This window comes from Pholis gunnellus, assembly GCF_910591455.1.
Source record: "Pholis gunnellus genome assembly, chromosome: 7".
Taxonomy (NCBI): domain Eukaryota; kingdom Metazoa; phylum Chordata; class Actinopteri; order Perciformes; family Pholidae; genus Pholis; species Pholis gunnellus.
Window position 1 is genome coordinate 4,839,720 of NC_136533.1, and position 24,936 is coordinate 4,864,655.

A 24,936-nucleotide genomic window follows, 5' to 3' on the forward strand; every position below is an offset into this window, starting at 1 on the left:
AAAATTCCAGCAATGCCCAACCGGAGGAATGCAAACACCAACAATGTGGGTCAACACGCCGCCGACAACATAAGAAGTCAACGAACGAGGCATCGTACTAGGAAAGAAGGAAACGCATCTAGGAAGTGACCCCGGGGCAGGAAGGAGAGGTAAACCAGGAGTCAACGCAGGAAGCTAGGAGAGTACATTTAGGACGAGGAAAGTCGTAAATATACTTCCTATAGGTTGCTGCTGTTGAACCGAGCAATGCAGAGTGATGAAGGGGTCAGTGGGACAGTTCGTTACATAAACACAACGCGGAGCGCTCAGAGCTCGACTCTGGTTGGCCATCATTCAAAACACAAGATATAGATATATAGATATATACAAACAATAAACTTACATCAACACGCACACACTTAGTGGCCTAGTGCTGATCCTCAGGGAGCCACACTGGTGAACTTGGTCACACAGTTGGGATAACACGCTGAACAAAAAGGCCCAGTGGACTAGCAGACAAGCCTCCAGTATGCTCGGCTTCGGGGCACCAAAAGACACGTCAATCACGGCGGGTGTAGTTTTGTGCGAGTATAACGAGGAGGTTAGCCAATAGCAGCTCCCCAAATATACCCATGGAAGGAAACCAAAGAGTCCCAACATGGGTACTTCATGGTGAGGGGACAAACCTTTATTTGTGCGGAAAAGGAACGTGGTGTACTTCCCACGACAGAAAAAAAGAGAAAAGAAGAAACGAGGTGGTGGTGGTGGTGTGGTGGTGTGGGGGGGGGGGGGGGGGGGGGGGGGCCTGGGGTTAAAGAGTTTGGCAGCTGCGGATGTCATTTCCTCATTCAGAGCTCTCATATCTGCAATCTGAGCCGCTCACTCTTAAAAGGCAAAGTGGGCACAAGGTTTCCATTTTTAGCTGACTTGATGGTCCGCATATTGATTTTATACATTCCTCAACACTGGGCCATTCTTACCGTTAACTGTGTGTCTATTCTAGAGAGAGAGAAAACAAGTCCAACACCTCTAAAATACAGAGGACGAGGGCAGCGTAAGATGCTCTTCTCTTCCTCTGTTGAACTGGTTCACATGCGAGAGACACTTACCGTCACAGGTGAAGGTTACCGGCTGCTGAGATTCTGAGATTTCAATAGAAACCTTGACGGAGCAGCTACCGTCCCCCCCGCTGTCTCTCTGGGTGATGACGGGGCTCAGGACGAAGCCGGGGTTGGTGGACATGTCGCCATGAGGGAATTTGGAGCGCAGACTAGTAGAGGAAAAATGAAAATCACAACAGAGAAGAGTCAACATTTTTTCCCCCAGTGTTTTGGCAGCCAGAGCCAGCCGGCCTCATCAGACTGCTTGGATGAGAATATTGGATGCATCATAAGGAGGATGGGGAGGGGGGGGGGGGGCCAAGACTTCTGAATAAAAATGGGATTTACATGTAAAATCAACTGAAATGTGCCATTTCTAGTCGAAATAGCTGCCTATTTTGACATTGTTCTTCATTTACACTCTCATGAGCGGTTAAGTTACTCGTCGTGGACTATGTGGAGCGACCAACAGGCGGGCAGACACAGCGGGCGTTGACTCCGTTATCTCAACGTAAGTGGATTCCCCGAGAGCAGCTTCATCATCACTCCACCCAAACTAACTGCTGCAGAGAGAGAGAGACTCTGTGCCGGCCCAGCAAACGCAAACATGCAATTATGTGTATATATGCAGGAATATGAGTAAGCATGCATTTACACTCGCATACAAACACATTTTTGGATTAGCTATGATACTTTGGACAGGCATTGAGGTGTAGAACTGCAGTCTGCTATATGTACATCTATATTAGGTCATTATTTATGTCAACATTTTACAAAGCACTCAAACAAGCAAAGAAGGTGAAGAATAGCGTGAGGAGGGCTGAATCTTCCCAACAGGGAGGATCTTACGTTGCTACGTCTTCACAGAAGGCGACAACCTCAAGGCTTTGAGCGTCCTGTTCTTCCAGGGCGGCGTTCTTCACCAAACCTTTTCCTTTTCCCTTGTCCTACAGGAGACACGTGCACAAAGAAGAATACATGTGAGTAACACGCTTCACTCACACAGTGGGTTTTATAGTGCAACACATATGAACTCATTCCATCAGTTTAACAGGGCTGACTGGACAACAAGGGGCAGTGTTATTAAAAACATCTCAGAGCTATGAATCCTCCGGAGCCAATAAACATGTCAGCAAAGGGCAAAGGCGGGACACAAAGAAGCACACAGAGAGGTCTTCATCTCCTGAACTGGTTTATCTTCTCAAGTGTAAATTCTGATTTAGACCGTCTCTCTGACACAAACAACAACACATATACACTCCAGAAAACGTGGTGCAATACGCAGAGAAAACATTGCTATCAAATCTATTTTTTTACTCATAAATATTTCAAGAATTGAGCTGAACGCCGTCTCTCCATCACACACACACACACACACACACACACACACACACACACACACACACACACACACACACACACACACACACACACACACACACACACACACACACACACACACACACACACACACACACACACACACACACACACACACACCCCCCTTAGGATTCACTCTGAGAGGTTCCTGGAACTTGTAGTTACACTCTCCCCTTTTTCTTTTTTTTTCGTGCCGTCTTACTGTCAGCGGCTGAGGAATGCGCTTCCTGTGGCACAGGAAATGAGAAGTGACAGGCCCCGCCCCTTCCTGCACCAGGCTGTGGGCTGTGTGCAAAAGTGCTCTGTCACGGCCTGCAAATCTGAGCCTCTGACATCACTCAGGGAAGAAAAAGGGGAGCGAGGGTAAAGGGAATGTTTGGAAAGTAATAATAATAGTTTATTCCTCCTCTTAAAAGACCTCTGGGAGATTCTGAAGCAAGAGTTTATTTGTTTGATGAGCTTGGGGGGGGGGGAGGTACAGCTTATTTTTCATGTGCAGTGAAATGAGAGCGTAAAAAATTGTTTTAAACGTTCTCACTGGAGATCATCAGATGCATAAAGGACCCAGTACAGTGAGGGGATCTTTTCCTGCCCTCACATTAATCTGTTCTGGAATCACAGTCAGTTCAGACATGCTTGAAGTCATTTAATGTTGTGAATTATTAAACTACCTGAAAGTGTAGCTTTAAAACAGTGAAAAAAGATCATATGGATTTATGTTGGAGCCACAACATTAGGGCTGCAGCTTAAAAATAATGTTCAGTTTTGATTATTCTGACAAATGTATTAATTATTCGGCGTATTAAATGCCCCGGACTTTTCAATTTGTCTGACCAACAATCGAAAACTCAAAAACTATTCGATTGACAATTATATAAAAGAAGGAAGAGCAGCAACGCCTCACTTTGGAGACGCTAGAACCAAAGAATGTCTGACATTCTAAAGAACATATAACTACGATGAACCCGGTTCGGTTCGTTGCACGTTGAAGCCTTTCCTGTCAACTAAAAAGGCAAAATGCCCCCAAAATACGTCTTAAAACGAGCGCCAACCCAAATTACCAAGATCACAACATCCAGCAGATTAATCCGAAGATATCACGTAGACCATAACTGTGCAGCCCCAGGAGCTCTGCTCAAAAGTGCTGACCTGACATAACCACCAGCAGATAGAAATCTCAAAAGCCAGCAATGTGGAGCCTGGAAAGGAGGCCAAGCCTGGAACCACCAAACCACCTGCATCTCCCAGCAAGAGGCACAGAGGAGACTGGCATCCTGCCTGCACAAAAACTCTGTCTCAAACAATGCGGTTAGTGGTTCAATAAGACTATTCGCGTACATCGCTCTGGAGCTGATGACCAACGAAAACAAAACAAAAACAGGGAAATCAATAAACAGAGAGAGGCGACATAGAGACGGGGAGGGACAGAGGGAGAGAGATTCAGAAAACAGAGGGGGGGGGGAGGAAGAAGAGACGTTCGCAGTGTTTATGTTTGGAGTGAAGATCGCTTCGGCGAAAACAAACACGGGCAGATAATCCAACGAGGCCGTTTTAACCGATGGTCACGCTGCTACGCACACACAAACACACTCAGCGGGGCCGCCGGTGGGACAGCCCGTCTCCGTTTCACTCCATCGATTTAGTTGGACGGGGACGGAGAGCTCCTGGTGTCTGAAGTCCTGGGAACGGCTTCACGTTATTCCCACACAGACTAATTCCCTTCATCCTTTCTCCGCTGTCAACTGTGTGATGTGTCACGGTACCGACTGTAACACCGAGAACACGCGGCACGACATAAAGGAAGATTATGACCACTGATGGCGGCCGGTCATGCAGAGTGAACTGTGGTATGTGAACCGGTGGTTCCAGCTGGTTTTTCGCCGTCTTCCAACATTATCATGACGGATTCCACTGATGGATTTTTGGCGAGCTATGATCAGACTTTCCAAACCAGCTGAGAGCTCTGACATAACCATCCTGACAGATTGTCTGTTTTGGCGAAAAGAGGCGTTTCTGTCCTCCATCATTTAGTTGGACACCTTGTGCTCCTGAGTGAGACGTAATCAATTATGAAACATGTGACTTCCTGCTTCTACTAAAGAACCAAGAGGTACAACTATTCATGTTTGTCTTGGGTAACTTAACCTCGGTGTTGACTGAGGAGACGCATTGAATGATGATGTTTTGATGAGGGGTTTTTAATGGATATTTCATGAATCTGGAACATTTTAGAAAATGTGCTCTTCAGCTGAGGCTAGAGATGGGATCTAAGGTGTCAGTGTGCTTCAGAGCAGCAGGGAAAGATAGAAACACTTCAGCCTTCAGACGAGGTGGTTTAACTATAGTACCACGGAGGATGATATGTGCCGTGTTATGAGTGGGTTCCTGTGGGTTTTGCTTGTTCTGGTGCATGCAAACAAGGATGCACGTGCACGCACACGATCATCATCACGAGCTACAACGCGGTTAGCTTGACTATACTTTGAGCCTGACTACAGTAGCAGAGCTGAAAGGCTGAGACGAGCACAGCCGTGACTGATGGCTTGGTGGTAATTCCAAGCCCGGCGTCAGTGTCGAGTTACACCACACATCTAGACACGAGATACCTCCTCACCGCTCTGTGCCGGCCTAATGAACACTACCCCACACAGAGGACACCTGCACTCACATGTTCACTAGCCATCGCACACATCAGACCAGCCTTCCCGTTCTTAAATCAAGACGCTGGGCATTACATTACAAGATTATCTTATCTTAAATACTTTAGTATTAAACTTCCATTCTCTGACAAATACATGTGTTAACAGTAGCTTAAATCAGTAGCTTGTATAATTGTTTTAAATCTAAATTCATGCATCTGACACTCGAACTGTAAATGACCCAGAAGTGTGAACTCAGGCTTCACTGTACAGCATGACTTTGTGAGGGGAAAAATGCTGAGTGGTGCCGTTGTGCTGATCCAGCACTTACTGAAGAGATGAAGATTGATTTTAACGGCTTGTTGATGCTCATAACTGTCAGCTAAAAGTTTTGTGGCACTTCTGCCCGAATGCAGCTTCATCGATCGGTGCCTGAGAGAAGCTCCGTGGTTTTACGTCGGAGGAACCAGCTGCTCAGAAAACAAATCCACTTCTTCTTTCGATCAGGAAATGACTGACGGCTCCCTCGCTCGCCCTTCCTGTGAGAGACTGAAATCGCAGGCTGACCGTCAAAGAGCATCTGATAGATTCACTATTTTGTGATTTGAGGACATTTCCGAAATCTCTGCAGAGTTCGACTCATTCCTTAAACACGTGTTTTATTATGTGCATTGGCATCTGGTTTCTACCTGCTTCCTAAATCACTCTCCCACAATGCATCTGCTGTTTTTATGCCAGTAAACAAGGTCAAAGGTTAGGAGACACAGTTGACTGGGATCCGTGCCACCACCAGGAACTGCAACATTTTTTAAACCTGCAATCCGCCCGGTGGAACAACGCTTTCATACCCGTGCTTAAGGTGTAATTAGAGGATAATAAAAAGAAAATGGGCCGGCGTCTGGAGTGGGATGGCACGGAGGTGTGAGAGACGTAAAAGAGCTGCTGGGGGTCTATAAATGGAAGAGGAAGGAGAGATCTGATTGGCAAAAACATGTACAGTGCATGCTGGCGTACTGTATGGTTCAGTTTAACACACACACACAACAAGATCTTGAATCACAGCAGAGACATGTTTGCTAGTTCAGACAAAAACCAGCCCGCGGGGTCATTGGGGAGGAACAGGCACAGACACGCTCACACCGTCTGCAATGAAAGAGCGAGAGAAGTACTTCAGGGTGTGTTTTAACAGGGACACTCAAAACCGAGTCCAGCCGAGTGTTTGATCCGGCTCCTTACGTAATCGTTCTCTCCATTAACCACAGTCACAACGCGCATCAGTATAGAGTTACTGAAAAACTGGTCCTGCTAAATCCAACAGATGAATAGCCAAGTTAGTCCAACCTCTTTGCATACGTATATGCTTTGTGGTTTGTATTCAGTCCACAGTTGCGTCCGTTCCATTTCCTCTCTGGATTTGAAGACCTACTCCACCAACCCCCCCCCCCCCCCCTCCCCGAAAAACCCAACTGAATCAAGCAGAACTCCTTGAAACAATTGTGAAGATAAGTATTATGAAGCCAGACATGGCAACATGTGGTAAATGACGCATTCATTTCCAGTAGTGCTTTGCAAACAGTGTGAACAGGCGCTGGTGCTGCGAGGCGTGACCGCAGATTAGAGCTATTTGTTTGACTGCTGATTATCACGAACCTACAGCTTCATACCCACAAGGCCAAAGCAAGGGATCAGTCGCCGGGCACCACGGTGAACGGAAGGAGGGAGACATGGAGGGCAGAAGAAGAGCAGAGAGAGACAAGAGGTGAAGAAACTAATCGAGAGACGAAGGAAGAGATCGTGAACACAGAATGAGAACGAAAGGAGGGAAACTAATAGACAGTGAAGACTAAAAGAAGAGAACGAGACGTACAGTAGAGATGGTGTGACTAAGTCTCCAAGTTCAACCTCATTCGTTCCATGTTGCCCCTTCTGCCCACGCCACCACATCTTACACGGCGGTCTGGCCAACTAAAGCAAGGCTTACTGCCATCCGAACACTCATCTTGGAAATAATGGTATGGAGGGAAAAAAAACGAGAAGAAAAAACGTCTTTGGACACATAATTGCTAGTGACACAGAAAAATGCCTTGGACAATGCCAGGTGAACTCAGAATTATTTCTTTTTCATAAATGCGATTCCTCAAAAGGCTTCTGTTAGACCACATGCTAAGCTAAGTCTGACCCCATTAACATGTGACATTCTGCAACTCTGAATCAGAGTCATCAGGATCAATTTCTCCACATTTGTCGAGGTTACGGCCGGCAACAAAGCCGGGTTTGTTTTGGTTTCTTTCCAGTTACACTAATGGAATCGGGATTCTTGAAGTCCTTGTGGTTTTCACACTACATGACTGGGGGGGGGGGTCACACACTACATGATTTATTACCAGCGGTAATGTCCGGTCACACACAAGAAGTGGCGCAGGAAATGATGTAATACAATGGGCTGGACAGGATTGTTTTTGTTCAATCAATCCACAGAACATTATTTACTTTAATATCGGTTCACACACGACTTTGCTCTTCATAGCCTGTTTCCTATGAGTGCAACAACAACTTTGGTCCGAGTTGCACATGCAACACATACGGTAAAGTTGCTATTGTTACAGGCGACCCTCACCCCAGGATTCCCCTCAATCCGTGTCTTGCACTCTCATTGGCTGTCGCTCAGCCGATAGAGACATCCCAGATATTTAGCCTGCTAGATATCTGGGACGTCTCCGCGATGCATCGGCGAGCCGGTCTGCTTGCGTCTTTGAACAGTTCAAAGACTGTTTCTATGCTTGATTGCCGATATGCTTAAGTCGTGTAGCGTGAACTCTGCACAACTGATTTGCTTACGATGCATTTTGTGAAGCAGCAGAGTTATTTGTATCTGTTGTAAAAACATAAGTGGGTGTTTACGACCATCGCTGATACTAATCGATTGGGAAGTTCAATAAAAATAACATTTAACAAGCAAGTTTCTATTTCACCTGAGACACTCTGAAATGGTAGGAACACCAGACAGCAATCTAACATAAATGCTTTGAAAGATGTTTTTTTGCGGCAATGCAAATGCGAGCATATGTTCTTTTAGGTGAAGCGAGACAACAAACTATTTTCAGGGGACTGCGATATGTTCGTCTTTCTTGGAAAGCAAAGCCAGATCTCGACTAAGCTCTGCCCTCAACCGAGCTGTGTCATCACTGTAAACCGACCATGCAGGCAACTAAGAGGAAGATTGTTTGTTAAGCCTTTGTTATTTGGTCTTGTAGCTCCTGGATTTACAGCCTCTGTGGTTGGACGTCTAGTTCCGCTGCTGTGTTCCTGCTTTCACGCCCCTCTAATCGACCTCAACGTCTACCGATTGTTCTGATTAACCTCCTGCAAACTGAACATTTCAAGCTGCTTCGTATCAAACACTTTCCACACACACACAAACTACTGGGAGTCTTTTATTGTGAAGCAGATATTGTTGTCTTATTTGCCCTCATCACAGGATCTCATCCTGAAGCCCAGCATGCCTCAGGCATCCCGACATCATATAAAAAACAAGGCATCTTTATCCCGTGAGCAACTTATCAGGGCGATGCTTTAGGTGATTGTGGTGCTGCTGTGAGGCACGGGGGAGCTGTACAGACTTGTTCCTGTTCATAACAACATGGGCGCCGACTGACTAGCGAGCAGATGGAACAAGAGGTGCAGGCAAACATACAAAAAAGTGAAAGTGTTTAAGGACATAATGTGAAGAATGTTGAGCTAAAAAAGGCTCAAGTTATACAACACGGTTGTCTGACCAGCAAACGCCGGCTTGAACTTAAGACATAACATATATGCAAATAAGAGACATTCCTCAACCCCGGAGGACTCCGCTGGGTGTACAGACTGGACGACTTTGATGAGGCGCAAATTACATGTCTGTCGAGTCCCACACGAGGACTTCTACTGGAACAGTACGTTGGAACTGCCCCTCGGCTGCTCAGGTTGAATGTCTACGTTAAGTGAAATAACCGTACGTTTTGTACAGTAAACAATTTGAAACATGCCACAGACAAATTGTTTGGTCATGGTGACACAGAGAAACACAATGAGCAGGAAGTTATCCTAATAATCCGGTATTGTTTGTTCCTCGTACTCTGTTTGGGGAGAGACGTGCATGCCTGAAGCATGACTATACTAGGTGTGACTGTTCATATTTCTACCCATTGACCCATCCTGACATCGTCAAGCTCGCAATATTACCTAAAGGGGGCGGGACTTAGGCAGGGTCAACTGCGAGGTGCCGTAATATCTTTACTCATTCATTTCCCGACAGAAGATTTACAACGTCTGGTTACTCTGACTCTGAATAAAGAGGAAGACACATGGTGACACATTCATGTTGGGCTGGTCGGCCTCGGTATGCGTTTTACTGCTGACTAAGATGGTCGTCTCGTCTCAACACAGACCTGCCAGCCAAATGACAGATGGTTGTTTGGTTGAAGGGGGGGGGAGCAGTGGAGGCAACAATGGTCCCATGCCACTTGCCTGTCAGCACTGTCCCAAATGAATGCTGTAAATATTCATCACAAGGAATCAGATCACTTGCACGGCAAAATTAATCACAAAACGCGGTTGAGAGGAAATTGTGGGGCGAAGCAGTGGGAAGCTAACCGCAGCGAAAACACTGAATTACAGGGAGCAGAAGTGAAGAGGATGTTCTGCTTGTGCTGGTGAATGGATGAGGAGAATACTTGCAGTTGTAAGAAAGACTTTGATGGGTGTTTCGGGTGAAAGAGAAGATCCACCATCGTCTGTTCTGACTAAACTTTGCTCCCCACTCGCTCATGTTGCAAGAGTCCTGTGGGTTTGTTCAGTAATCTACTCTGCAATGCATAATGCTGTCAATGCTGTGTAAAGGCAGATTGTACTCAGTAAATGGACTTTACAGGGTGGCACTGGACCCAAGTAACGCATGACAAAACTCTTACATATGAAGCTTTTCTCCATGATATCAAATATGTGTGATCAAAAATAGCAATAGTTCGGAAAGACCTTACACATTAGGAGTTAGTTAATTTGCTTCATCAGAACTGTGTGCTTGTGGTTTGATCAGACTTGATTTGCAGTAGTCTGACGACATCAGCAAACAACCCCACAACCGTCATCACATTTTGGATTGTTGCTAAATCTTGATATGGTGCACAGAAGAAGTATGTGACATCGCCTTTTCCCCAATTGAGTCCTGTCCACTTCAAACCAGGGAGAAAATCACAAAACAGCAGGGACACACATTTATGGTGTTAAATTACAAAAGCTTTGGCAGAAAACTGTGTGTTCGTGGAGGACAACGGTGCAATCAGATTGAGGAAGTAGGTTTTCAGGTTTCCTGCTATAACATGCCAGAAAGTGTGCTTGTGAAAAGGCCGATAGAAAACTCTGCAGAATGTCCCTGAAATCTAAAAAAGGTAAGACAAGATTTCCATTCCACTGCAGTCCTACCTGGTTGTTTGGTTTGTGCTGCGAGGAGGTCCCCGGGATGTTGAGCGAGTGACTCCTGGTGACGGAGGCTCCCGTTGATGCTCTCCTGTGCTGTGAGCGAACCGTCTGCAACGCCTTCGCCTCCGGCGGAGGGCTGCTGCTGCTGGTGGTGGTGGTGGTGGTGGTGGTGGTGGTGCTGTTCCCTTCGGTCTCGAGCACCGCGTCCCAGGGATCCCCCGCGACTCCTGGTACTGTCGGCGCAGCGCCCCCCGATGCCATAGATGCTTCCTCATTCTCAGCTTTGTGCTTTGTCAGCGGGTCCAGATCCAGCCAGTCAAAGCGGCTGATGCTGGGGGATTCCACCGCTGCTGGCTGCTGGGGTGGTGGGTTGGGCGCCAGAGAAGCTGCGCCCGCTTGAGAGGAATCTACCTCGATGCCGGCCGATTTGCCGTTCTTCAAGTATTCTGAGGTGCTGGCAATCTTGTCGAACAGTTTGGCCATCTCCAGGTCCACGGTCGGCTGCGGGAAGACCATGGCGGCGGCGGGCTGGATGGGAGCGAAGGCCATGAAGGACGGCTGCGTCGCCGTCAGGGCCATGAAGGGCGACATGGTCGGAGTGAAGCCATTCTGAAATGTGCCTGGTTTGGGGAACGGAGCAGAGGGGAAAAGCGGGGCAGGTTGGTGGGTGGGAGTGGACACATTGGAGTTCGATGGGGTGGACAGAACAGGCGTCCACTGGCCGCTGTTGAAGGGAGAGCAGCTACCGGGGTTGCCTCCAGGGTAGGAGGCGCTGAGGTTGAACCCCAGCAGGGACGAGGGGCGGGACACTTTGCTGTTAACCCCAAAGTTGTCATCCAGTAGGAGCTTTTCAAGTTCCTCATTGGTCAGCTTGTCAACATCGATATCCCTGAACGTGTTTTGCTCTGCCGGCTTCTTGGTCTCTGGGAAGACAATGAGGTCCTTTTCGGGTCTGTTGGTGGCGGGTAAAGGCCGAGGAGCAGTAGTGGTAGATGTGGATGCTTTGGAGGAGGATAAGGAGGCTGCAGAGGAAGACGAGGATGTCGAAGCTGAAAGAGTGGGTCTCTTATCCCTTTGCAACTTTGCTAAAGCCTCTTCCTCCATGCGGAGGGCTTCCTCTTTACCCACAACCCCCTTTGGCTGGGGGACAACCACCTTGAACCCATTACCACTTGATATCTGGGCCATTGTGTCAACTGGAAGGTGCCATGAGTGTGACAGCTTGTAAGTGTGGCTGAAAGGGTTGCGTAGCAGATCTTTAAACACCTAAAAAAAAAGAAGGGGGAAACATTTGGATTAATGACATCAAGAGGTGGTCAAACAGATTCAAAGCAGCCGGTGTAGAATTTAAAAACATTTTGAGACTATATTGGCAAATCAGACCAGAAGAATTATAATATTGCCATTCATAAGCATTTCTTTATGAGCTGGTCGTAGACAGAATGTGTATCAAATATTGTTTATTGTGTGAAATGCATGACAGCTTTAGTTCAGTTCTTTATGGAAGGTTTCTCTTGGGCTTGCTGCTGTGACCTGGCATCGATTGATTATTGATTTGTCATTTGTCACGTATGCACAGCCGGTAATTACTCGCGCTGGATTTTGGAGTGACGGGCGTCATTCAGGTCACATTACCAGCATGTTCATGACATCTAAGCTGATCAGCTCGCCCACAACAAGCTCTCGCCCATCAGTGAGCCTCTTTGTCGTTCACCGTGACATTGAAAAGGTGCACTGAGCAATTGTTTAACCAAGCAGCTGGGCCGACCACATACCAAAAAAAGACGTAATCAAACAGCAGCAACGCGATTTATAACAAGGAGGTGACATATGACTCACGCCACTTTGTAACCTACAAATCTGTGTGCTTCTGTTCAGGACAGGAAGTAACAGCTCCTTAGTGAATAATCTCCCATCTCAGGGTGATGTCATCAAACTGCTTTTTCCTTCTCAAAACAACCCAACAATGGCTAACTCTTGATAATCCAAACTATTTACGGTTGCCCTACAACAGGCGGGAGCCACGAGTATCCCACGTCTACAGGACGAGAACAACACCGCTGCAGAGAGTGTCTTGTGGTCCTGAAACGACACGGCGCCTTCTCAAAGGCCACCATTCATTGAGCGATCAAAGCCCCAGGGTTGAGTGAGTTCCTTCCCTCCCCAGGCGTCACCGGCCTCTCCTGAGCTTCCCCCCCCTCCCATTGTGGTGGAGAGGGCTGGCTGTGCTGGGGCTCGGGGCTAGCCTAGCACTATTGTGCAGCTGAGGAATTTGGCATGCTAATCAGCCCAACGGGTCTCTCTCCCTCTCCCTCTCGCTCTCTTCCCCTGGCTTTCTCTCACTCTGTTAGCATTATGTTAGCACCGTGGCCCAAGATTGTCTTATCAGCTGTGCTAACACCAGCGGGCCGTGACAATGTGGCTGCATTCATTAGGCATTTGACTCTGGGAGCTCGGTGCCAACTCCGCCAGGAGCACAGCTTTGGGACACTAAACGCATCAAAGGGTCATCGTCTTCGTGGCGCCTGCTGTCACCGACGCCTTCATTCACATGCTCCGACCAAAGCAGTCCATCTGTGTGTTATTGAGTCTGCATACTGTCAGAATGCCCTGTATGGTAAGCTTAGTACTTAAAGTCACTGTTCTATAACCAAAAGATCAGAGCCCCTTAACTGCAGAGTGTCAGGTTGACTCACCGAGCCAGACACTAAACAGCAGCTACTTCCTGGTTCTGTATGTAATCAGTAGGTCATCTAAGAAACCGCATAATGTGATAAAACTGTTTCCTACTGTAGATAATTGCAGATTGGGGCCGATAATGCAAAACACAGTAGCGTATCCAACAGAAGGAAGACTGAGACGAGCACAATGGGCTGCATGCTGCTTTAACAAACGGGAGATTCAACAGGACTCAAGCTACACTAAAATACCCAAAACCACGGCTAAACACAGACCCTCCTGAATCAAGATGGTCATATGCTTAAAGCCCATATAAGGCACCAGGAGACATACAGAGAAGGAAAGCCCCACTTGTGGAGAAAAGCCAACGGCAGCCAAGACAAATACTCTGCACCGCACCATGGCAGAGGATGGCAGAGCCGTAAGCCTCCAGTGAAGATGCTTCACGGACTGAAAAGATGTGAGGAAGCGGAGGTCACAATAACAGTTTGTACCGGAGAGACTGGAGATCACTTGCTTGATGGTTTGACAAAGCCACCATCGTGGGTTTTTAACCCCTTAACATGCAGTTTAACTTGCCCGTTAGGTCGCTTTAATATTGTAAAATCATCTTATTGTGCCAGCCTCACACATATATTATATATCAGCTTGTTCCAGATTTTCAATGAAGCTAAATTAAAGATTTGTGGCTATTCATCCCCATAATTAGTCCGCATTTATATTTCACATAAAGTACCCGTTAGCAGGAGGAGGAAGCTCGTATTCCCTCTCTTACTTGACAGACTACTCTTTTGGGTGCATCAGGGCCCCTAACCTCAAAATAATCACAAACATACCTACTTTCAATATATTCAAACCATAGATCCCATTACGTGTAAATGTTCTACATTTTTTAGCACAATTTTACAAATATGTTGCCAAAGATTCATACATATTTTGCGTCTTCTGAGACTTTTGGATTTCCACTAGAATTAGAGATTAAAGAATACGTTTTAAAAGCGTTCTAGTCGGTTGAAACAACAGCTCGGTGTCCATGTGAGCATCGCTGTCGTCGGTCGTCCTGTTCATACAAACCCTGAAGAGATCACTTCTGGAAGCAATTTCAATGCAAGTGATGGAGGACAACCTGCTCTGTGCAATAATACAATCCACAGTACATCTGAAAGTCAAATCAAGAGGATATCTTTCAAAGTTACAGTCGTTTCAGTGTAAAAACCCTGCCCAGGGAAACACTAACGGGGGTTTTGTACTAAAAAGACTAACTTTAGAAGATACACACTTGTTAGACTCACTCGGACTGCTTCAGATAAACTGTGGAATACATTTGTGCACAGAGCGAGGACAGAGAGTTTCCTCCACATCTCCTCCACTGAAAGTACATCAGGAGAGGATCTCCTCATGTCAACCGGGATGATACGGATACAGCAATCAAAAGCTGCCTCATGTCAGTAAGTGAACTTACTTTTGTTTTAACTTGTGAACCTATGTTGAACCTAATGAGACAGAGTGTTTCCTTCCAGTAGCTGTGCAAAAGTGCAGATGTTTGCGTTTCACTGGACCGCCGATCAAAGTACAGCACATCTTTAAAATAAGGAAAATAAGTAACCAGGTCAAGTTTATAGATGTGTTTCTGTGGGGAAAGTTAACGGCGCACTCAAATCTTTGTTTTCTTTTTCCTGCACCGGCTCATCTATTGCTGATGTTCGCCTTGTGCAGAACACGAAGTCTGCAGAAAGAAAACAACAACAGACAGGACCACTGGGCCACGTTCACCAGCGAGGGTTTAGTCTGACAACCACAGTATTTACACAATGCATTAAAACTAACCGTGTCTTTGAAACTGCAGGAGCTCTAATGGAACACAGAATTGCACATTTGGTGCTTGTTATAAGCAGAGAAACACATACAATCACTGCACACAAGCAGTCCCATGAATTCTTTAAATCTGACTATGATGTGTGTGTGTGTGTGTGTGTGTGTGTGTGTGTGTGTGTGTGTGTGTGTGTGTGTGTGTGTGTGTGTGTGTGTGTGTGTTAATTAGCTAAAAATCTAAATTGTCCCTCTGCTGACTTTGGGGGAAACCCTTTCCTCTGATCCCCAGTGTGGATGGTTAGCTCTGAGGTATTGTATAATAATCACATTTTAGAAGACATTCACTGGAAATACAAACCGACTGAAGTGTTGTTGTGACTCCGCCTCCGTTCACCGCTAACTGAACATACAAACAGTGTGTACAGCCGTTAAAACACACTTTGGAACTTTTAACTTTGTTGGATGCTAAAGTTAGCCGCTAACAGAACGTTACGCAAAAGCAACACCAACAGGTAAACAGAGCGCTGAGAGAAACGTGGAACGTGAGCTGAAAACACGGCACACCACGGCGAGAAAGTTTACACGAGTGTTCCGCACTTTGCAGGGGCAGAGATTTTTAAATGATTTAAAAGTACCCAGAGAACTGCTTTGCGGTCCTGCCGACAACAAGGAAGGAAACGCAGCTTTAGTCGCGCTGGAAACGGACCGTTGGGACACGACGGAGCTGCAAACCGTGGATCTCAGGCCACTACGAAGTACAACTTCAACACGCAGACATTCACCGCGGACACGGCTACTTTCTTACCTTTTAGCGGTGCGGTGTTTGGAGCCATTTTTCCTGCAGCTGCATTTTTTTTTCCATCCACTTGCACCGAAGAGACGTCAGTTCCTGTTGAGGTGGTTGGATGTGAGTTTTTGGTTGGGTCGGTTTTTTTTTTTTCTGTTGCTGAAGATTAAATGTGACAGCAGCGCCACCGTGTGGACCAAAGTAGTTAGTGTTGAGACGAACCTGTTCGTGTTTTGTGCAGCATTAACACACCGCCAGTGATGGAAGAAGTACTCACACGTGTTGCCTGAATACAATGCTCAGAGAAAAGTCATGTGTAAATATACATTTACACCACGACATTATAATTAGTACAACTTTAACTTTGCACTACTGTTTAGTTAGTTAATTTAATATTGTTCTATTTCATTGTACATATTGTGCATTTTTATACTCTGTTACTTTGATTGCTTATCTGTATCATAATGCTGCTGTAGTGAACAAATTTCCCCTTACAGGATTAATAAAGTATCTGTCTGTCTATCCGTCCATCCATCCATCCATCCATCTATCTATCTATCTATCAAGGAGTCAGCATCACTAATGTTGCAGCTGGTAAAAGGTGGAGCTATCTTAAACTACTGTGTGTCCTGCTGGGTAGCTTCGGCTATAATAATACAACATCAAATATTAGATGATTTATATTTTCTAAAAATGATCTGAATCAGTAAAGTAACTAATGCTTTTGAATAAATGTAGTGCACAATATTGACTTTGAAATGTAATGGAGTAGAGATATAAAGTAGCATAACATGTAAATACTCAAGTAAAGTAAAAGTACCTCGAAATTGTACAAAAGTACAGTACTTGAGTAAATGTACTAAGTTACAATCCATCACTGAACACCACATTAAAATGCTGTTTATTGTATCAGTGATAACAACCCCACAATGTATCCTGTATATAAACTGTAACAAGATATTTTTTGTAAATTGTGTACACTTATTTCACTGCTGTAAACATGCAGAGAGTGAGGGGTTGGTTTAATTTATTAACAACTAATTAAACAGACAAATTAATTATTTGTGGCTTTTACGGTTTAAAGCGTTAATCCGATAATCATTTTCCGACGAAGAATTGTTTTTTTCTTTGTTTTTCTTATGAAACTGTAAACCTGTCATCAGAATAGTTATCAGAAGTAGGAGGGAAGTGTATCAATGTCCAAAATACAGAAACATAATTAATACAAAATGATAATGATGTCCAATGCTATGATATAAACACATCCTTTGTGTATTTTGAGTAAGATGTTACATATATAATACTATATTACTCTCACACAGTAATGCATCCGTAATAACTATGAAGAACATAAGACGACTTATAATAATTCGACTTTTTGTGTCAATGTAGTATCTTAACATTATGCAATTGCTCGTACTTTTACTTAAATAAAATATCTGATTACTTATCCCACCACTGTTGGTACCCTGTGGGTGTTTTGTTGTTCAGGCATACTCACTCCTACCATGTGTGCAGTAGCTAGACTGTGTAAACACTGTTAAACATGTGGGTGAAAGGAAACAATGATGCAATGATAGACTAAACACACACACACACACACACACACACACACACACACACACACACACACACACACACACACAATGTGCATCCCAAATCCATTGTCCATTGTCATTGTTGTTGCTCTTTATGTTCATATATATTCTTCGATATATATTTATATTGTACATAGTAGTTGACTGTTAAATGTGTATGCTTAGTTTCTCTGTTCTACTTTGTTGTCTTTAATGTCCTTGTTTTTATATTATTTTGTATATTCTATGTATTCTATGAGTGCGCATACATGACCAATAAAGCTGAGTATGATTCTGATTCTGATTAAATTAGACATGTTAAATGAGCTTTTGGACAACATAAAGAAAAACAGTTTGTGTTTTACAGCAATTTTGACCCAAAACGCCAAATGAATGACATCAATTCCATCGAAATGCTGAATATTCTCCATCTCCGTTGATTTAATTCGCACTGGACCAGTGCTGCCGTGTACACATATATAACTAAGTGTGTGATCCAGTTTTACAACACGATTAATAACGTTTCTTACACACAAACTCTAACTCCGCCCTCGTGAACGCCACGTACGGTTTTTTTCTCAGAGCGCCTTATTAAGTCACACGTGTTGACGCGCTTAAACTCTTTGACTGACAGGTCGAGCGCCCAATCAGCTCTCAACGCGACTGTTTTGCTAAAGAAAGTGTACTTTTCCCCCTGGCCAATCAGGAGCGTCGGGAGGCGGGGCGTTGCCGTGGTGATCACAACCTTTTCCTCTCTCCCTGTAGGTTGTGGCCTCAGAGAAGCTCGTGTTGTTGGTGGATGACAGCTGTAAACAAGCTCCAGGGAAGCTCGGAGGCACTTTGAGGAACAACCAAACGGTAAAGAGCAAAGCAAGAGCAAAGCAAGAGCAGCTCAAAGTAAGTAGACATGTGCAAGTAGGGATTATTATACGTGAAATGCGATTCATTCTTCCAATTGACCACATCATAGGGCTTGTTTTTGCAGCTTTGGGATAATGAATTAACTAGCAACCGTGTTAACGTAAAGTGATACGGTTAGCTCGTGAGCCTGTCGTGACGTGTAAGTTGCAGGTTCACACAACTCTGTTTGAAGATGGAAGGCTACAGGTGGACGAATTGCTTCAAAGTGGGCTCGTTGCGTCTTTATCCACCAAAACACGTTGCACAGCGCGTTGCTTGTGGCAGAGAGTTGCTTTTGGGATTAGGACTAACTTGCATAACCTCATTCCATATGGTCCCCCCGTGATGTTGTGTGCACCTGTCCACACACACTGGACATGTACGAATACACAACAAGAACTCCACGAGAGATGTGTGCCGTGTTTGTGTAGCATCACAACATCAATTAACATCAATTAACTCCTATTTGTCTTCATTTATGTGCCGAACCAGATGGCGAGTGGTAGAGGCGTGGCCCACTGTGGGCTGGTGCTGCTGAGTTTGTGGCTGTGCATCCAGTCAGTTCCGATCAGTGTGGACAAGACCAAAGAGAAGCCTCAAGAAGAGAAGCTGCAGCCACCACAGAGTGCTGTGAGTCTCCGTCGTACACAGCAATGTCACACTTAAAGTCTTGCAGCTGATTACACCAAATACCTCTGGGTCGGGCCCAGGATGGAATCTTTTGTGTGTTTGCAGTGTCTCAGCGAGGGGTGTTTCACATGGAAAGTGCACTTGCTTCTGGGTGAAAGGTTGACTGTAAAATTCAGAGTATTTCAGAGGTTTTGCTCAAAACAAACAAGCCGTTACCAATACCCGTTTGAATTAGGTGCTGTCGTCATCAGCAGAGTTGCGTAAGACAAAGGTTTTCCATAATGGCCCTAAGTCGAGTTAGAAGTTAACAGGTTAAGTGAAGATGTTAGTCCTCTGTCAACAAACACTGATGTGTGCTTCGGCTTCATGCTTCAGGAGACCGGGCTGCACTACGACCGCTACCTCAGGGAAGTCATTGAGTACCTGGAGAAAGACCCCCACTTCAAAGAGAAGCTCAAAAATGCCAACATGGATGACATCAAGGTGCGTCTGCACACTCGCGAAACACGCCACTGTTTTTTGTCTGACACGAACACTTTGTATTGAGCTGTGGCGTGTTGATTTTCCCGTTCGCAGGATGGCAAACTTTCCAAAGAGCTGGACTTTGTCCAACACAATTTTCGGACCAAGCTGGACGAGCTGAAGAGGGAGGAGATGGGCCGGCTGCGGATGCTCATCAGAGCCAAACATGACATCCAGGGGGGGAACGGTAAGCACTCCGGCACGTCATGCTGATGTGTCGCTAACCAAACTTGAGCTTCTTAAAGTTGCACAAGAGGTTTTGTAATTCGCATCAGCAGTCGAACGTAGGATGTGGCTCTGAAACAGAAGAACATGATGTAATACAGCAGCTAACGGGGACTTACACTGGCCAGAGTGAAGAGTTGTGTAAAGTAATATCACGTGGACGTTTAAAAACAGTCGTACAGAATGTGTGGACACATTTTCCGAGGTGGTGTCATAATAAATCAACACATTTACATTTATCTACTCTTGCTTAACTCTTTTCTAGTGTAAATTTGAGCAGAAACTTAAGTAAACAAAGCCGGTGTTTGCCGAGCTGAGTGTCCGTTATATGCTGAACTACTGAAGCACAAAATGTCTCTTTTTGTGAAATGCAGAATAAGTCAAAAGATCTGTTTCATATCTTCAGCTGCTACAGCTGTAGCAGTTTCAAGGTGAAATAACATGTTTCCTTATTCCCGTCCTTTGCAGGCCGGACAGTGGACCACCAGGCCCTGCTGAAACAGTTTGAGCATCTCAACCACCTCAATCCCAACACTTTCGAGGTGGAGGACCTGGACCGCCTCATCCAATCGGTAAAAGGCAGTCATGACTTCACTAAATAGACAAAGTAGTTTTTACTCAACGGCTGTAGTTGCGGATCCTCATTCATAGAAATGCATCAGGTGAGACAGAGTAACTCCATTCATAAATTGGCATAGCAAGCATCAAACAGTAACAGAGTGTCGGGTACGCACATCCAGAAAACTTCCAACAGATGCTGGATCACAGAAAGTCCATCAACCACAGGATCTGCACATTAATTGCGCAACATTTTGATCAAACAGAGATCTGCCTCAGGCTTTAACAAACAGAGGAATAACTGCTGTTGCCTCAGAGCATATCGACTGCTCGAGCAGAACAAATAACCGACATAAACACACGGCGGCCCCACACACGCACTCAGGGTTATCTTAGATACAGATTCCCACATTTTGTTTTTGTTCCTGTTTTTAGTCACAGATTGGATGGATAAGACTTTTTAAAAGCGAATAGGGAACATGCTCCTCTCCTCTACACTGTGTGTGGGTACTGTAGTGATGCTGCTTGTATGTAACTGCATCGCAGTCCGACCCATAATCCCAGTAAAGAACACCTCGCCTCATATCATTACTATAACTAGGATGATAACTACGTGTCAAACAGCGAGCCGGGTGCCTCAGGACTGTTTTCGTGTCACATGACGGCTTCGTGGTTCTTTGTTGGAGAGCGCAACGTGTTTCTTGTGAACTAAGAATAAACAAAGGGGAAGTCAGCTCTCTCTATTTGTGTGTTTTAGGTGTTAACAAACAATTCATGCCTTGGTATTGCTCGGTGACATACATACAATACAGATACTTTTGTGTTTTTACTCAAGTATCAACGGCCATAAGATTTTCATATACTGTTTAGCAGGCGAGTACCGGCAGGGATGTAGAGTAAAGAATTACATGAAAGTTTAGTTTTTTTTTATCACAAAAGTCAGTCCAAAAACAATACTTTCAGATTCAAAGGGATCACATTGTGTAATTTGCACTGCACGAGCTAAACACGAGGACCATTTCATATTGATCCCCTCTGAGACATGGCTTCATCAAATGCCATGTTCCCTGAGCATGGACCTGACATTCACACAGCCTGGTGGTTTTACTTGATTGTTCCCAGGACAACTTGTGTTGGGATCAATTCCAGAAAAGTGAACTCTCCTGCGTGTGAGTTTCCCCTCCTCACCTTTTTCTGTTCTCATTCGTAGGCGACCAAAGACCTGGAGAACTACGACAAGGACCGCCACGACGAGTTCAAGAAGTACGAGATGACGAAGGCGCACGAGAGGAAGGAACGTCTGAGGAACATGAATGAGGAGGAGCGCAAGACGGAGGAGCAGCACTACGAGGAGATGAGAAAGAAACACGCCGAGCATCCCAAAGTTAACCACCCTGTAAGGCTGCTGCTGGAGCTCATTCATTCAACTCATTTGAAGCGATTTGTGCTTCAAGGTGAACTGACAACCTCCTGTGGTGTGTGTGTGTGTGTGTGTGTGCAGGGCAGTAAAGACCAGCTGAAGGAGGTGTGGCAGGAGTCAGACGGGATGGACCCAGACAACTTTGATCCCAAGACCTTCTTCAAAATGCACGGTAACCCAAAAACCGCTTACATCTTACCCACCCTCTTGTTCCCCCTCAGGGAAACACTGTTAGCTCTGTCAGCACTTTCGCCCTTATTTAATGCTGTTAGCATCGTTAGCTATGAGCCGTTGAGAGGCAGTCAAAATGCTCCCAGTCTCATATCATGCACCTCTGAATATAAGACTCGTGATTCTACAATCTAGTGAAAAAAGATCTCATTAAATCTGAATGTTTTTTTTGATACGAGCACCATAACACACTGTTGACATCGTATTAATCTGTGACAAACGTGTTCATTCCGGTCATTGGTTTTGTGTTGCAGACAGCAACGGAGATGGCTTCCTGGATGAGAGCGAGCTTGAGGCTCTCTTCACTAAAGAGGTATTGGTGTTGCAGTATTCAGGTCTAACTGGTTCTGCACATTTTTGGGAGAACGTGAAGTCTAAATTAGCATCTGTATGTGTCGTTAAAGCTGGAGAAGGTGTACACCCCGGGAAATGAAGAGGACGACATGGTCGAGATGGAGGAAGAGAGGCTACGAATGAGAGAGCACGTTATGAGTGAGGTGAGCCGCCACAGTAACAGACCTGGAGCCTGTCCAGTGTTATTGATACAGCAACAATCACAGATGATACATCCTCCCTTTGAATGCAGTCAGTAAAGAGATTGACTTTGAATATTTAGCACCAGAACATAGCTCCAAGTGCATTTCTCCTTTTTTGTCAAAAGTGCAGTATTGTTTTTTTGAAATATTTCAGTTTACAGCACCCCTATTTGATAAATGTGTCCATTTTTAAAGTGCAAAAACTACAATATCCATCTAAGCAATGCCAAAATCAGAACAGGTGTGTGTCAGATATCACTTGATTAGTCATTGATGGAGAAATGTGACAAAATTGTACTCAAGAGTTCATCTTGGAGATCATTTACTGACCAAAAGCTTGTGTTGATGTTCAGGTGGACACCAACAAAGACAGACTGGTGTCACTGAGCGAGTTCATGGCTGCCACTCAGAAGGAGGAGTTCTTGGAAAAAGACGAGTGGGAGGTAAGGGCTGGATTTAATGGAAGAGTCTGATGGATGCCGACAGAAATGTGAAGCTTTACGTGAGAGGATGACGTCAACTGAGCTGAGTCCAAATTTGGTTGAACTTGCTGTCATGTTGGTGCGTTTCATCAATGTTGAATTCAATACAAGTCAGGACAAACGCAAGGTGGTAAACCGTTCTTTTGCAGTTTGCCTAATTTGAGACAAAATCAGTTATCCACCATGTCACACAACGTGGTGCCGCTTTGCTTTATCATGGTAAATTCATCCTATTATGGTTCCCTTCCCGACACAGACTTTAGATCAAAAACCCCTTTACACCGAGGAGGAGCTGAGAGAGTATGAAAACCATCTGGACAACGAGGAGAACGACATCCACAAGAAGTCGGCGGAGCTGCAGAAACAGAGGGAGGAGCTGGAGAGGAAACAGGAAGAACTTAACGCTCAGAAGATTGGGCTGCAGCAGGTGAACTAAAAACATCAAATGATTGTCCGGTTGAATTCAGTCAGGATTACTTCAACAGTCTGCAGGTGCAGTAGACTGACATAGTACAGCGTACATTTTTAGTGCTGCGGTCACTTTTGAGACGCAGTGGGCAGCTTAAAGCAAACTGTACAGTTGTGTTCTGACAAAAATATTTTCCATTTTGTTTTCTCTCCTCAGGCGGTAGAAGAAATCCAAAGGATAAAATCTGCGGTCAAAGGTACGTGTCCCATTACAATGATTGTTGTGTAAACCCTATTTAACCAAAGAGAGTCGATGCAGAACGTTTACAGTAACACAGTTACACTATTGCACTTCTATAAGGTTTGGGGACCCACAATAGATATTAAAAAAGAATCGTCAAAATCAAAGCAGCAGAGGCGAAGACGTCCTGTGTTTTTAGTTTAGTATGCGTTAAACTCCAAACCTGCTTGGACCTGGAGTTCCCAAAACGTTGGAAATCTCCCTCCAGAGCCACAGAAGAGATTATCAGTGGAGAGCCCTTTTAAAGTCATACGGTGCAGAAATAAAACGATGTTTCTTCTGCTTCTACTAGTAGCACCTAAAAAAAGGACTCAAAACCTCAGCTGCCATAATAGCAAATGAGGAAGGGAAAATAGTCTTTATCTGAAATGTCATCGCTAGCGTCCCGATCACGTTCGTGCAGCTCATCGACAATGACTCTCTGTTGCAGAGCCGGACGCTGCTGTGACTGCAGGTGAACCTGCACCAGTTGTACCAGGAAACAGTCCACCGCTGCCCGCTGGTCACCAGCAGAAAGACGTACCAGTGCCGGGACACTCTTAGCAGACCTCGGGGCTCTGTGTGAATGCCAGTGAGCGTGCGTGTTTGCCTTGTAATGATTTCAATTTTCCATTATTTGTTCAGGATTTTCAAAACACCACTTGACCAAAAAAAAATCTACGCCTAAATATTAAGCGCACGTTTAGAAAATCGCGATTTCAGGCTTCAGTGCCCATTACGCTGAATGTGGGCGGCATAAATCCGAAATGTGGAGCCGGTCCAGTGTTCTTGGTGAACAATCAACCCTTTTGTTTTTGTCATTTCGGTCCTTTTATCACAGCAAGGACTCTGTTCTCCATGGGAAGTGTTTTGGCCTGAAACGGTGTGGGGGGGGGGGGGCCTGAAAAGTGAATGTTTTGTTTTGTGCACACTCTAGTTCATTGTCACTGATATTGTTTCGTAGCGGAAATACTTTGAAAAAGATGCATTTATTCCATTAAACTGAGCTGAATATTTCATCAACGTGAATGTCGGACACTTAACTTCACGTTATGCTGCTGGCTAAACAACGAAATGGTCTGATTCTCATCTTTCATGTAGTAACACAAGAAAAATATATTCCAAATATTAGCAAACATCCTGGATCTGTAAAATGTTGTTTCTTTCTTTAATTTCACATGTGATCGTGTACTGTACATGCATGTTGGTACATGTCAGTCGATTTTGTTCTCTAATACATCTCAACTGTTCTATCAGCTCTTAGGAGTCCACACTGAAACAGCATCCGTATTTTATTTGTTTTAGATATCTTGTTTGTTTTATTTGTTATTTTA

The 24,936-nt window shown here is 45.0% G+C and overlaps 2 protein-coding genes across 3 annotated transcripts in view; one reads left to right on the plus strand and one right to left on the minus strand.

Annotated features, from left to right (window-relative positions):
• pik3c2a (phosphatidylinositol-4-phosphate 3-kinase, catalytic subunit type 2 alpha) overlaps nucleotides 1–15,914 on the minus strand; it is a 39,266-nt gene extending 23,352 nt beyond the window's left edge. The window contains exons 1-4 of the mRNA XM_079162915.1: nucleotides 15,852–15,914; nucleotides 10,559–11,821; nucleotides 1,929–2,026; nucleotides 1,089–1,249 (exon numbers count right to left, since the gene is read on the minus strand). Coding sequence (XP_079019041.1) covers nucleotides 1,089–1,249; nucleotides 1,929–2,026; nucleotides 10,559–11,743 — 1,444 coding nt within the window. The 5' untranslated portion in view covers nucleotides 11,744–11,821; nucleotides 15,852–15,914. The remainder of the gene's footprint in view (nucleotides 1–1,088; nucleotides 1,250–1,928; nucleotides 2,027–10,558; nucleotides 11,822–15,851) is intronic.
• Nucleotides 15,915–18,201: 2,287 nt separating this feature from the next.
• Nucleotides 18,202–24,540, plus strand: LOC306698018 (nucleobindin-2-like). 2 transcript variants are annotated; one of them, XM_079162157.1, is made up of 13 exons: nucleotides 18,202–18,307; nucleotides 18,803–18,940; nucleotides 19,316–19,423; nucleotides 19,517–19,649; nucleotides 20,156–20,259; nucleotides 21,456–21,641; nucleotides 21,747–21,837; nucleotides 22,151–22,209; nucleotides 22,301–22,393; nucleotides 22,786–22,875; nucleotides 23,171–23,341; nucleotides 23,540–23,579; nucleotides 24,054–24,540. In XM_079162157.1, the coding sequence occupies exons 2-13, from the start codon at nucleotides 18,803–18,805 to the stop codon at nucleotides 24,164–24,166; spliced, it is 1,326 nt and encodes a 441-aa protein (XP_079018283.1). In that variant the 5' UTR covers nucleotides 18,202–18,307; the 3' UTR covers nucleotides 24,167–24,540. The 2 variants fall into 2 exon arrangements, with proteins under 2 accessions (XP_079018283.1, XP_079018284.1); XM_079162158.1 differs by having other exon boundaries at nucleotides 18,220–18,268.
• Nucleotides 24,541–24,936: the final 396 nt, after the last annotated feature.